Source organism: Stenella coeruleoalba, assembly GCF_951394435.1.
Source record: "Stenella coeruleoalba genome assembly, chromosome: 19".
Lineage (NCBI taxonomy): Eukaryota > Metazoa > Chordata > Mammalia > Artiodactyla > Delphinidae > Stenella > Stenella coeruleoalba.
In genome coordinates this window covers 32,961,487-32,974,682 of record NC_137165.1, presented here as the reverse complement: position 1 = coordinate 32,974,682, position 13,196 = coordinate 32,961,487, and the positions used below count along the sequence as shown (strand labels likewise).

At 33.2% G+C, this 13,196-nt stretch overlaps 1 protein-coding gene across 5 annotated transcripts in view; it reads right to left on the bottom strand.

Moving 5' to 3' along the window:
• Positions 1 to 455: 455 nt before the first annotated feature.
• The window catches only part of BRIP1 (BRCA1 interacting DNA helicase 1), a 209,132-nt gene continuing 196,391 nt past the window's right edge, over positions 456 to 13,196 (bottom strand). For 4 of the 5 annotated variants that reach the window (XM_079905391.1, XM_079905395.1, XM_079905393.1 and 1 more), the window contains 3 exons: positions 12,087 to 12,320; positions 9,732 to 10,553; positions 7,115 to 7,277 (listed from right to left, as the gene is read on the bottom strand). In XM_079905391.1, coding sequence (XP_079761517.1) covers positions 9,817 to 10,553; positions 12,087 to 12,320 — 971 coding nt within the window. In that variant the 3' untranslated portion in view covers positions 7,115 to 7,277; positions 9,732 to 9,816. Of the gene's footprint in view, positions 547 to 7,114; positions 7,278 to 9,731; positions 10,554 to 12,086; positions 12,321 to 13,196 lie in introns of those variants that run through there. The other variant, XM_079905392.1, reaches the window with a different exon arrangement.

Below are 13,196 nucleotides of genomic sequence, written 5' to 3'. Positions count from 1 at the left end.
CAGGTCAAGACTATCAACACATGCATGAGATCTGGATTTGTAGCCCTTGGGAATATTTTTTGGAAGTCATTATCAGACACAGATAGATCAATGCCTCATCTGTCCCAATGTGACATTTCTTATTTATACATTTTTGTTTTGAACAGAGTTTGAGATTCTGTTTTATCTTTTCTTCCTTTGCAATTCTTGAGACAGTGGAACTTATTTTAAAAAGCGAATTAAAAATTGCTTTTCATTTTAGAAGTCACATGAAAATGAAAAAGGTGCCTTATTTACACCTGAAGACTTTAGAAAACAAGGAAGCTATATAGTCATTAAGTTTACCTTCATTATTCACTGAAGTCTGATAAACCATTTATGTGGCTTTTAAATGGTTAAGGGCAGCAATGTCATTGGTGACATAAAATACATTTTTTTCTTCTGATCTGTACTCAACTCAGTTAAGCAATGGCAAAAGGATTTTGTACAATTTAATTTAACATTCAGAAAGATTCTTTGGAGTCTCATCAGCAAGGTATTCTTAGAAAAAGCTTTCCAAAAAAATTCCTAAGAAAAGAATAAGATGAAAAATATTTAGGAAAGGCATAGCACACTAACAATGATACTAGTTTCCTAAAAACAAACAAACAAACAAAAAACTACTGGATGTAGTAATTTATTAAGGTGTTTGTATATGTATGTCAATCAGAAGACAACTCAATGGAGAATTATTGCACATAGTGGTAACAATAAAACAAGTATATTATCATTAAAATATATTATCAGCAATATGTACTGCTTCTCATAAAAAACTCTTTAGTTAGATGAAGTCCAAAGAATGAGATTGAGTGGCTTTATAACTGGTATCTTAATTTTTATATTCTTAGTTGTCTAAAATTGTACCTTTCTCTTAGAGTGCCTTGAGAAAGAGGCTAAGTTAATATGAACTAAACTATGTTAAAAACCCTGTGGCGTGTTGCTATCAATGACCTTTGTCTAGGTACTAAATCACTCTGGGCCTCAGTTACCTCATGTTTAATATAAGGGAAGTAGATGACTTCTAAAGTTCTGGCCTACTCTAGAATATTAAAACAGTAATAAAAGTATAGTAAACAAATAAAAGCAGTACTTAACTAGAAGTTGCTAGTCTCAAGATAACATGATTCAGTTCAGTTTGTGGAACTAAACAGTGCCATAAATTGGGTACTTACTATTTTAAAGCATGTACCAGATGCAAGAGTGCCAAAGCAAACAAGGTCTTAATTTGTACAAACATACAAGTCTGGTACAAAAGACAGAAGCAAAAATAAACAACTTAATGTTGAAAATACTATGTTGAAGTTGTGCACTGCAGGGGGGAGCAAGAAAGTTAGATGAAGTATACTTAATGCATTTGGGAGGACATGGTAAGTTTTCAGAGGACTAATGCCTTAGTTGAACTTCTCAAGATGAGTATGAGTTTGTCAGGTAAAGGAGAAGGGAACTCTGCACAGATGGAAGAACATTAGCACAGGCAATGGATGTGAAACAGCATGGTTTGTTTTAAAAACTATTCTTAAGTATAAAGTTAGCACAGGGTGCCAGGAGATGAGGTTGGAGACGTTAGCAAAGACCAGATCACAAAAGTCTGGTATGTCTTAGAAAACAAACTTATGGTTACCAAAGGGGAAAGGGCAGGGGGATAAATTAGGAGGCTGGGATTAACACATACACACTACTATATATAAAATAGATAACCAACAAGGACCTACTGTATAGCACAGGGAACTGTACTCAATATCTTGTAATAACCTATAAGGGAGAAGAACCTGAAAAAGAACATATATATATATATATTTGTATATATATATATATATATATATATATATATATAAAACTGAATGTGCTGTACACCTGAAACTAACATGACATTGTAAATCAACTATACTTCACTAAAATGAAAAAAAAAGTCTGTTATGTTTTCATGTAGAGTTTTGACTTGATCTTGTATATAAAAAGATTTTAAACAGGTGAGTGAAGTGATTTGTTTTTTAGACTAGTTAAATGGCAACAAAGTAGAAGGGGGACTTTTGGGGATGGACTGGTGGCAAAGTGACTAGTAAAGAACTATTACACTAGTCTAGGACTTCCCTGGTGGTCCAGCAGTCAAGACTCCATGCTCCCAATGCAGGAGGCCTGGGTTCGATCCCTGGTCAGGGAACTAGATCCCGCATGTTGCAACTAAAAGATCCCATATGCCGCCAGTGAAGATCCAGCATGCCGCAACTGAAGATCCCACACGCAGCAACGAAGATCCCACGTACTGCAACTAAGACCCGGTGCGGTCAAATAAATAAATATTAAAAAAAACACAACCATTATACTAGTCTAGAAAAGAGATTATGAAGGTCTGAATTAATGCAGTCACTGTGAAGATGGAAAGTAGGGGATAGTTGAGCGATATTGCTCAACTCAAAAACTTGGATGACCTGATATTTAATATTTGGAGAACTAGATGGATGATGGTGCCACCAGTGAAACAGGAAGAGCAGGTTTCAGAAAAGAATTGTTTTATACAAATTGAGTTTGAGATGCTATGGGATATCTAGGATGTTGAGCAGTCAGCTGGATGATGGGTCAGGAATCATCAGCAAGTAGTTCAAAACAGGATACGATTATCCAGAGGAAGCATATCAACTGGGAAGGGAGCAGGGGTGAGAAAAGAAACAACATGTAAATTTAGTCCAGTTACTGGTGGTTAGGGAAGAGAGGGGAACTAGTCAGGGAAAATACATGAGCTGAAAAGCAACGCTGAGAATCCAATCAAGACTAGAAGCCATCTACTGTAGTGACACCAATCCACACTACTATACATAAACTTCAGCAGTGCTCAACTTTCCAGTGTAGTAACAGCAAAGACAAACTGATATTAAACTAGGTTTGGGGATTCTGCAGGACTGGGATAGAATGACAAAGGTGGATAGGAGTTCAGGACACCAGCGGGAGAATAGTTCCAGTGACTGATTATGAAGTCCAAACCTGGAAGTAAGGAAGAAAGACTGAAGGAAGGAGGCTGATAAGCTGGGAGAAAACTGAGGGAGTAGGTATAGGAGGAGGAATGGAGTAGGGTGTAGTCAATGGAAAAGGGTAGATGAAATGGAGGTGAAATCATAGGAGTTGAAGTCAGAAACTGAGGCTTTGGTATTAGGTATGCTGGTAAGGTGTTAAGAAACTGGAATTGAAAGTTATGACACTTTGGTACTAGTTCTGACTCAAATGTCACTAGTTAGCTATGTTACCCAAGGTAATGTTAAGCTTTTTGAGTTGTTTTAAGGAGATTCCTTTTTTTCATCGAAAAATATTTACTAAGCACGTACTACGTGTCAAGCAGTTTACTATTCTCCAGGATGGTTTCTACCCTCAAAAAGCTAATACTCCTTAATGGATGTTAATGTACCTTCATTTAATATTATTAAAATGTTGTAAAATTATTCTGGAAAATGCCCCTTAGGATAAAAAGTAGGATCGTGAGGCTTGCTTTCAGAATTCCAAGACTATACCTTTCATAGAGAGATTCTGGAAAACAAAAGTGGACTAATAAAATCAATACAAAGCCCAAAAATACGTCAACCAAGACCTTGATTGTGGTCTCATTACTATGTTTTATTTTCCTCATTTATAAGAATGAGGATAATACCACCTGTGTTGCTGACTTTGGCAGGCTATTTTGAGAACCGAATGAACTAACAGTTGTCAAAGCTCTATGATACACTATACTACATGCTATACTCTAAGGCACTACAGATATACTTGTTATGTTATTGTTTTGTTCTGTTTGGGTAAGTTAACACTCAATAATCCAGAATAGAGAAGTTAAGAGATCTGAAGATGGGCACTTCAGGAAACGTAGCATATCCTGAAATTCCTCAAGAATATATTTTAAAATTGAGCATTTTTCCATTAAAATTAAAAAAAAACCTGTTAAGAATTTTCCTGTGTTAAACAGATTATGCTGTTAACTTACAGATCCTCTATAATCTTAATTGTGCTTAACAGTATGCATATACTCAACAAACACTGCCTTGCCTGTATTACAGCTCCTATCACACTGTACTATAAATAAGTGTTTACTTATATGTGAATTAGGCTGTGAATTCCTAGTAGATATATCCTCATCATACTCATCTTTGGCATCCCTAGAGTATAGCACTGCTCTTAATACAAAGTAGGCTCTCAAAATACAGCAGATGAAAAAGTAGATGAATGATTAAATGCCAGGTAATATGAAAAGTGTCTGGATTCTTAGGGGTCACAGTGGGCCAGAGAGACAGACTTCTCAACAATTAATTGCAATACCAAACAACAAATACTACACTGGGACAAAGGCAGGAAAAATTAACTTTGTCCCAGGGTCATAATGGGCTTAAAAGGTTTACAAAATAGCTGTCATTTTTGGCTAATCAATTAGCATGAAATCCAACTCCTATTTTAGAATCCAATGTGTCAGAATAGTACTGTTTATGAATATCTCAAAGAGAATGTACAAAATTCTTTGTAAGTTAAAATTGGTAAAATCACACCCTTTGGAAAAAAAGAAAGAGAAAAGACAATCTCTGGCCCACAGCTGAAGGATTAGAGAAAATGTAAGGGATTTAATGCTGTTAGGGTAAGAATAACAAATTTGGAAAGAGAAGGGTCACTAGTCTTGAAATTAGTCAAATGAAATAGGCATTTATGAAAGCCAAGTATTCATATATAAAGTCCTGATAGAAATACATTATTAATAGAATGTATCAATTAATTTAGTCAGTAAATATAATGTTGGGAGTACAGCAGTAAACAACACAGACTGCCCCCACCCCCAACAAAAATCCCTGCCCTATGAATTGTACATAGAATGTTCTCAGTGCAAATTACAGATTTCAGTGTTCTGCTGATGACATTTTTGTTTGTAATGTGCACACATTTTAAGATATAAAAATGAAATGTAAAAAATGGAAAATACATTTTCACAAAATTTAACTACACAGAATTTTTAATAAAGCTCCAAGTGCCTTTCAGCGCTTGGACCAAATTCTAACAGGTTTATTAGTCCTTTTGAAGGTGCAGTTTCAGGATACTGAGAAAACAATTGTACTAGATTATTGTTGCAGTTTCCTAACAACTACCATTTGGACAGTGGTTCAACATTTATAAAGTACTTTCACATATTGTATATCATCTCATTTAATCATCACAATACTTTTCTTAGGTAGAAACTGCTCACTTTTTTCACCCCCAGAAAATAAAGCTGAGGCTCAATGAGTTAAAATAATATGACCAAGGCCACTCAGTAAATAGCAGGGCCAAAACTCAAAGTCATACTTTTGACCCCCAATTCTGTTATCTGTCTCCTTGTCTGATGTAAAAAAAAAAATCTTTTATGCACTCTATTGCATCTGATACTCATAATGTTTGATTTATTTCTTATGAAATTATTATTTATTAACATTTTAAGGTGAAGAAACAGAAGTCCAGAGAAGATAAGTAACTTGCCCAAAGTAAGTCAGCAGGTGGTATCAGAACATGTTTCCATGTCTAATGGTAACAAAGTCCATGTATATTGCCAATCAACTTTAAAGACTGAAATATGGAAATATTAATACATCAATCTACCTTACTGTAATTTAGGTTGGTCCATACTAAGGATGGCACAGAGTAATTTTTTATATTTCCTACTGCCTTCTGCTTTAGGTAACCACAAGCAATAAAATCCTGACTGGCAAGGTGGATTACTTGGGTCCTTTTACAACAGATACAATAAAAGAGATCAATGTTTGAAAGGATGGTTAACATTTAAATATGAATACCACAACACTAGTTTGAAAAAAAGGGAAAATATACCAAGACAATTCTTGATCCAAAATAACAACAATCAGTATTTAATATCTCTAAATCTTTTCACTATATATGAATCATACATAAAAGACGATGGCATCTAACTTAGTTTACATACATGACATGCCACCTGTACAATCAGTACTTTGTAACAGAAAGGAGACAAAGGAAACCTTTTAAATTAAGCTTTGTAAATACAGATGTAAAATCATGTGAAATGGTGAAATTTTGGGTAAAAGCACAAGAGAATCAAAATCACAAAAGACCAAAATTAAAAAACACAAACTATAAAGCATACTAAAATATGTACCTCACTGTGCCTTGTGAACAAATATTCCTTTTAATCAGAATTTACCATTAGATTTTCAAAGGTTAATTTCTGGGAATACAATTTTTGTTTTCCTTGTAATACATTGAAACTTGTTTATTATAGAGTAGAATTTGGTATAAGATGGGTTGTTTTGGATCTTGTCCAGGAGTTCAGTTACTGAAAGCACTTCATTATAAGATGGCTTCACCAATAAGGTGATCCACTGGCTCAGATCACATGGATTTTACAACAAGGCCCCATTGTAGAGTACAGGAAGCCAGGCAGCTAATGGTCTATCAAATGAAACCTTAAGAAACAAAATGCTTTTTTTTTTTGGTAGACATGAAAATTGTTTCAGGCTAGAGAATCATAAGCCTAGGTCATCTATTTAAATTTCCATTTCCTGAAGTGATGTCTTTATGTTTAATCGCTGCACAGATACTTTATATTAAAGTTTTATCTTCCTTAGACATTCACTGTTTGATGTGGTATTAAATTTATTTTTTATTATGAAAAAGTTCAGAAAAAATAAGTTCAGTTTTAATACTGCCTTTTTATTTACAAAAAATTGACTGCATTTGTCTATAAAAATAGACAAGACTCTACCACAAATTCGTAACAGTTAAAGTAAAATCTTGTGCAGCTTACTGATAAATCTGAGGCTGAAAAGATCATGAGCAAGAATAATTCTGTAGTAAGCAAATACCAAAATAATGCCATCAGAGATTAAATAACTAAATAACCAGTCTTTCAAGTGATTTTACAATAGGTGTTTTGACTTCATGGAGTTTTATAAGCAATTTCAAAGAATTAAATATTTTGAATGTGTTTTACTACAGGAACATAGCATGAGAAGGTCATATTGCAGAAAAATAATATGGAAAAGCATGTGAACTTAGAAACAATACAAAATTAAAAACCACTTAATAATTAAATGCATAGTAGTAGCACAAAGAGTTGTCATTAATTTCCAACACAATTATTAAAGGTTTTAAATGATTCATGTAAACTTTAAAAGTCAAGTCATGAAGCATCTACTCTTCACAATGTACCTTTCTTCCATGAACCAAGCCCCTTCTCCAGCTGGTAGTTTTCCTGATTCGTGGCCTGAATGTTCTATGTATTTTCAGCCCTTAAATAAATTCAGTATTAGATGATTATTTCATATGCATGGAACGGGTAAGGCAAATTACTTGATAAACAATTTCTATCTTATATATCTCAGCCTTAAAAAATAAACGAGACAAGTAACTTACCCTTCCTACTACACAATGCTTCTTTATTGTCAGTTTATCTCCTATCTGTCTATCTGTCTATCTATCTATCTATCTATCATCATTAGGGAAGTCTTTGTATAAAGCAAGAGTGTACTCCAGATACATGATTGATTTACCAAGTAATAATTGAGGGCTTGCCATGTGCCAGATACTCTTTTAAATGCTTTTACATGTTTTAACTTAAACTTTCTAAAACATCTCTTTAAAAAGTATTTTATCACTAATGAAAATGTTTTACCTCACACTCTTTATAAAGGCTAGACTTTACTTCTTGCAATACCAACCTGGTCAAGGCTGTGATCTGAGGAGACTATATACCTGATTCAACCATGATACCATTGTACAAAATTTTTGAAGCACCTCTTGGAATTACTAAAAGCTTGTGCCACATCTCTATGTACATTCTCAGTAATGGAAATTTTTAGCCTTGGAGAGAATTAGATTTTGGAAAGAATAAATTGTATCTAGGGAAAGGGATGGTATTTGAGATCAAGCTGGATAATAACACTAAAAAATAATGTGTTTGATTTTTCTCAGGTAGTTTACCAAATCTTCTAAGGGCAATTTTAAGGATTCAAAAATATTTTAATTGCAGCACTGGTAAAATAAATACTTGCTTCCCAAGTTATTATGTACATATTCATACAATTATTCATGTTACCTTTTATACAAATGGTTTGCTTTATTTTAAGCATTTTGCAACCAAAGCAAATGAAAATTTATTCAGAATAAAATATCAACATATATTCCTTTAAATTATGGATTTTTAAAGCTGAAAGGGATTTGCATGATTTTATAGTACTAAAGTACACATTTCACAGATGAAACTAATTCCCCAAAAGGCATGGTGATTGCCAACATGACTTAGCAAATTAGTGGCAGAGCCAAGAATAGAGCCCAAGTCTCTTGTCTTCCACCTGGTATTTTTTCTACTACCACACCACCCTTGATGTGTGGATTAAGAACTGTTCCAAAGATGACAAATGATTTCACCCTTTCAAAACAATTTAAAAATTACCTTCTAATCCAGTGCTTGAAACTTTTTACTGATCACCTAAGAAAAAGATCTAATACTAGGTGGGACTGAATATATCCCAATCTGCAGATAAATTCTTTAACTGGTAAATTATCAATTTAAATTTCTTTGAACTATGCTTAGAGTTGTAACATCCAATGTTATAGAAACAATTAAGCTGTATTCAATATAAATGTCATCAAAATGAAAGTAAACATATGCATATATAATAAATCATTGTTCCAAATGAATATAAAAGATACCTGACTGCTGAGAATTTTGACTTGAAAATAATAAACCGCATAAAACTTGAAAATAATAAACTTGAACAGCTCATAAAATTTCGATTCAAATCACTCCAAGAAGGCTAAATGTCTATTGAGTAACAGATGTTTCTTGGAAAAGATTGGTGAATGTATTTTTGGAATGATGTCAGAGAAGAGCTACTTTTATAACCATTTTTGATCAGAAGTGTAGCTTCATTCACAAAAACCAAGAGTCAAAATTTACAGAAAAGCTTACTGGGCTATAAGGGAACATTTTTCAGCTACAGTTACATGTTTAGCTTTACTTATTAAATTTGTATTTGAAGTTTTCTATCTTAGTTGCATAAATGAAGCCTTTATGCTAGAACATGTCACTTTTTTCCGCAATGGTGATGAAGCTAAATAATTAGAATTGAAAATTTGGAGTCCTTCATTTGGCATTTTATAATTTTACATAAATTTGTTTAAAACATGCTTGGTTTTGATTTAACAAACAAAAATGTAAAACAATTTCAATTAAAAATACATGTAGTTTTCTTCCTTAATTCTTAATTACTTATAAGGAGGCAGTTTAATACAGGAATATACTTTTCAAGAAAACTGATTTCTAAAAAAAAAAAAACCTCAGACTGATCTGAGGTAAAATCTACAGTGAAACATGACTGAGGGGTAACTGGATTAGATTGCTATTAATTTTTACGCATCAGTATGAAAACAAGCGGATGAAGAGGACTACAAAATACAAACATTTATGTGAAATTTAAAGTGCCTTAGGAAACTACATATCTTCCAGATTGATTAATTTAATATTGCATTTAGCTAAGGAAGACTTGGAGGAAAATATTTTTTATGCATCAGTTTATCAAAACTTGAGAATAGTAAAACTTATATTTCTGAACATAATATAGACTTTGGATTAAAGTGAATTATATATCTCAAATTAGAAAAAAAAGCTATGTCACTTATCCAATGTACAAATTATCATTTACAATAGAGTTTAATATAAGCATGACGACATGTTTTTATACCTTGACAGTTAAGTATTATTACCTAACACCAGGGAACACATCTTTATTTTTGGGAGGAGACTGTTTAAAGTTCTTTATATCCGTTTCATGAGTTTTTTCCCAGTTCCAATTCATTTATATGAGTCATTTTTACATTACTACCAATATCATCAACTTTACTTTCTTTAATATGCGTGAGTCTATTCAACTTTGTGCCTGTGCAATCCTCAGCTTTCATTTCTCTGACTGAATCCATTCCTTTCGTAGTTTTAATTTCAAAAAGATCTTCAGCTAAAATGCAATTTGAATTATTAGCCAATCTGTTGTCTCTATCAGTTCCAACTAGTTCATTCTTTTCTTCATTTGTATCTATGGGATCATAAAGTTCGGGTGTAAAATAGATAGATTCATCCTCTGCTTCTGTATTTGAAGTAGAAAGTTCAGCTTCTTCACTTACTAGAGATAACAGAATGTCTGGATCTTCTGGATTCAGGAGAGTAGCATTAATCTTTATTGATGGAACAATGGTTTCCGATTGAGGGCATGGTCCAAGTGATGTGTTTACTGTCAGAGAGGAGGACTCATATTTATCAGTGAGTGGCAAAACTGCTTCACGTCCCTTTTCTGTTTTGAAAGTGGAAGAATTAGAGGCACAGTCCTCTGATGACCTAAACTTAGGTGTTCCAGTCAGAATTTTACCAGTAAGATACTGTTCCAGAAAATTACTGCCAGACCAGCTAACTCTGTTTGTTTGTTTGTTGAAGGTTGGGCTTGTGGATCTGGAAATCACAATTTTTTCTGCTCCTACTGCCTGGGCAGACTCTTCCAATAATAATGGATCATCTACAGATACAAAGATATGAGTGTTAACTTTCTGTTCCTAATGTAATATTTGTTATATTAAAACAATTTTTGTTAGAAATACTGAAATAACTGTATAGGATACATAATTGAGAGCCCATAACAAGTAGTAGCAGGACTTCCATCTTAGAATGGAAGCATTCTAAGCAATCCATCTTCAAGCACAACATGTTAACTCTGAAAGGAATCTTAGGTCTCCAGTGGTTCCCAGCCCAAGTTATAATGCTGTCTGGTAAACTATCAAATTCCACACCAGGGACCTCAGAAGTGAACAAGAAAAGAAATGGTAAAAAGGAAGAGGAAGAAGGATGAGTAAAGGAGGGAACAGGCTGTAAAAATGCCTTAAAAATCCACTCACCAGTGATTGAGAAAAACTGACCTAGACTAATTCCCTTAAGGAAACTGACAACCACCAAGACTAAGTTATTTGCTTAAAGTTATAGAATTGGTTGGTAATCAGACCTGGACTAGAACCTAGCTTTCCTGATTATCAGTATAATGGCCTAGAATTCACTATGACATTTAGCTAGGATAGAAGCATATACTATAAAATATATAAAAAGTAATATATTAAACTACTATTATATATTAATTAAAACAATTAAAATGATATCCAATGATACAGAACAGTTTGACAAACTTTTTCTATAATAGGCCAGACAGTAAATATTTTAGGCTTTGTGGATCACATTGTATCTGTTGCAACTACTCAATTATGCTGTTCTAGTGCAATACATACAACTACTCAACTCTATTGTTGTGTACAATATATAAATGATTGGGTGTGACTGTATTCCACTAAACTTTACTTACAAAAACAGCAGGCCGAATTTGGTCCGCAGGCCATAGTTTGCTAATCCCTGATGTATTATATTCTAATATATTTTAAACTATATTTTAATTTTCTAAATTATATTTTAATCCAGTATATTCTGATATTTTAAAATATTATTTTTTTATCATTTAGAATAAATGACTCTCACTTCTCTAAAATAAGAAATTCATGTAAGACAATTATCTATAAATTAGGTCAATTTTTAATATCACCTTTAGAAAAACATTACCATTTGCATAGTGCTTTACAATGTTGTGATATTTATCATCTTATTAGATCTTTACAACCCAACCTGGAGGGATAGGTAGGCAGATATCCCTTTTATTAAGACTCAAAAAGTTAAGTGACTTGCTCGGGAGTGGGGGTCACAAAGTTAGTTAGTGGCAAAGCTTCTAAGTGGAAAACCAGGAAATATGTGTAGATCTCCTCAAAAATTTCTTCCCATTCTGATACAAATTATTTTATGATAACACCTTATAATAACCAACATATTTAAGGACATTAATCTGTAGCATAACAAATATCATTTCACTAAACGCAATGAAAGACTTCTCTACCAAATGTAAATGGTTAGAACTTTTCATATTTTTCTCCTTTCTGGAGTTGATGTCTCTTGGTAAAGATGGACTTTTATCTATCATTTTAGGACACTGTAGCTCTTAGACACATTTTTACTTTACCTTCCCTAGGATATTCTGGTGATAGATGGCTTGCTGCTTCTAATAAATAAGTTGAGGTATTATCCTTCAAACAAGCCACTGCAAGCGGAGACTCATTGTCCTGTACAGATTTTCTGTCTTCTTTGTATACATCAATGACCTTTCGGTGTCTTTTGGAAAATTCAGCCAAGGACTCCAGCGCACTCTCAAAGGTTGAATGGTGCTGAATCAGCTGCCGAACCCACTTAGAAAGTCCTAAGGCAAAAAGTCAACCCAGCAAAGAAACTTTGGTTATTCAGTGAAGATATTATGTATTAAGAAAAAAAAATTAGATAACTTCTCTGGTGAGGTAATCTACTTTGAATTTAGAGGATACAGGGTGGTTCTCTACATTTTTCCTGCCTTTTTACCTTCGTGTGTACAATAGGCTCTTGTATCAGTAGCATTTCTCTTTACATGCAGTGATTGCCAACTGGATGGAGGGAAGAGGCAGTGGGAGTAGAATGGAGATGGGAAAATATTATTTGTCAATTAAGAATAACTGGGGAATAAGGCAAATTTAATTTTATCATAATTCCCCACAAAAAATTACCTACCTTTTAATTGCAGAGAAAATACAAGTTCTAAACAACACAATCTTTTATTCCAACTTTTAAATTTGACTCCTTTAGCAAAAATAAATTCAAGATCACAGTCTCATAGTTTTTTTGTTTGTTTGTTTGTTTCCCTTCTCCTTCCAATTCCAAATATATCAAACTATTCTGGGAGTAAAAGGAATAACACTGTTTTATGGGCAAATCATGTCCTATCTGAATATTTATTACATAATTATTTTTTAATATATAAATAATCAAGTTGTAAGGGACAAGGTTTGACCCTGTGACATGTGAAAACTGCATAAAAATAAACCATATTAACAGTATAAGGTGTTTTGGAGTATGACTCACTTCAGAATGAAATTCAGATATTTGGACTTTAGAAAATAAATATTCTCTGCTGATGTTACTAAAACATCAGCTTTTGGAGTAATTTAAAAAGTCACTATGGTATTTTAAGTTGAGAGGAAGGTAAGACAGGGCTTCAAGCAACTTGAACTATTATTCTTTCATTTCAAATACATTCCTTTAGTTT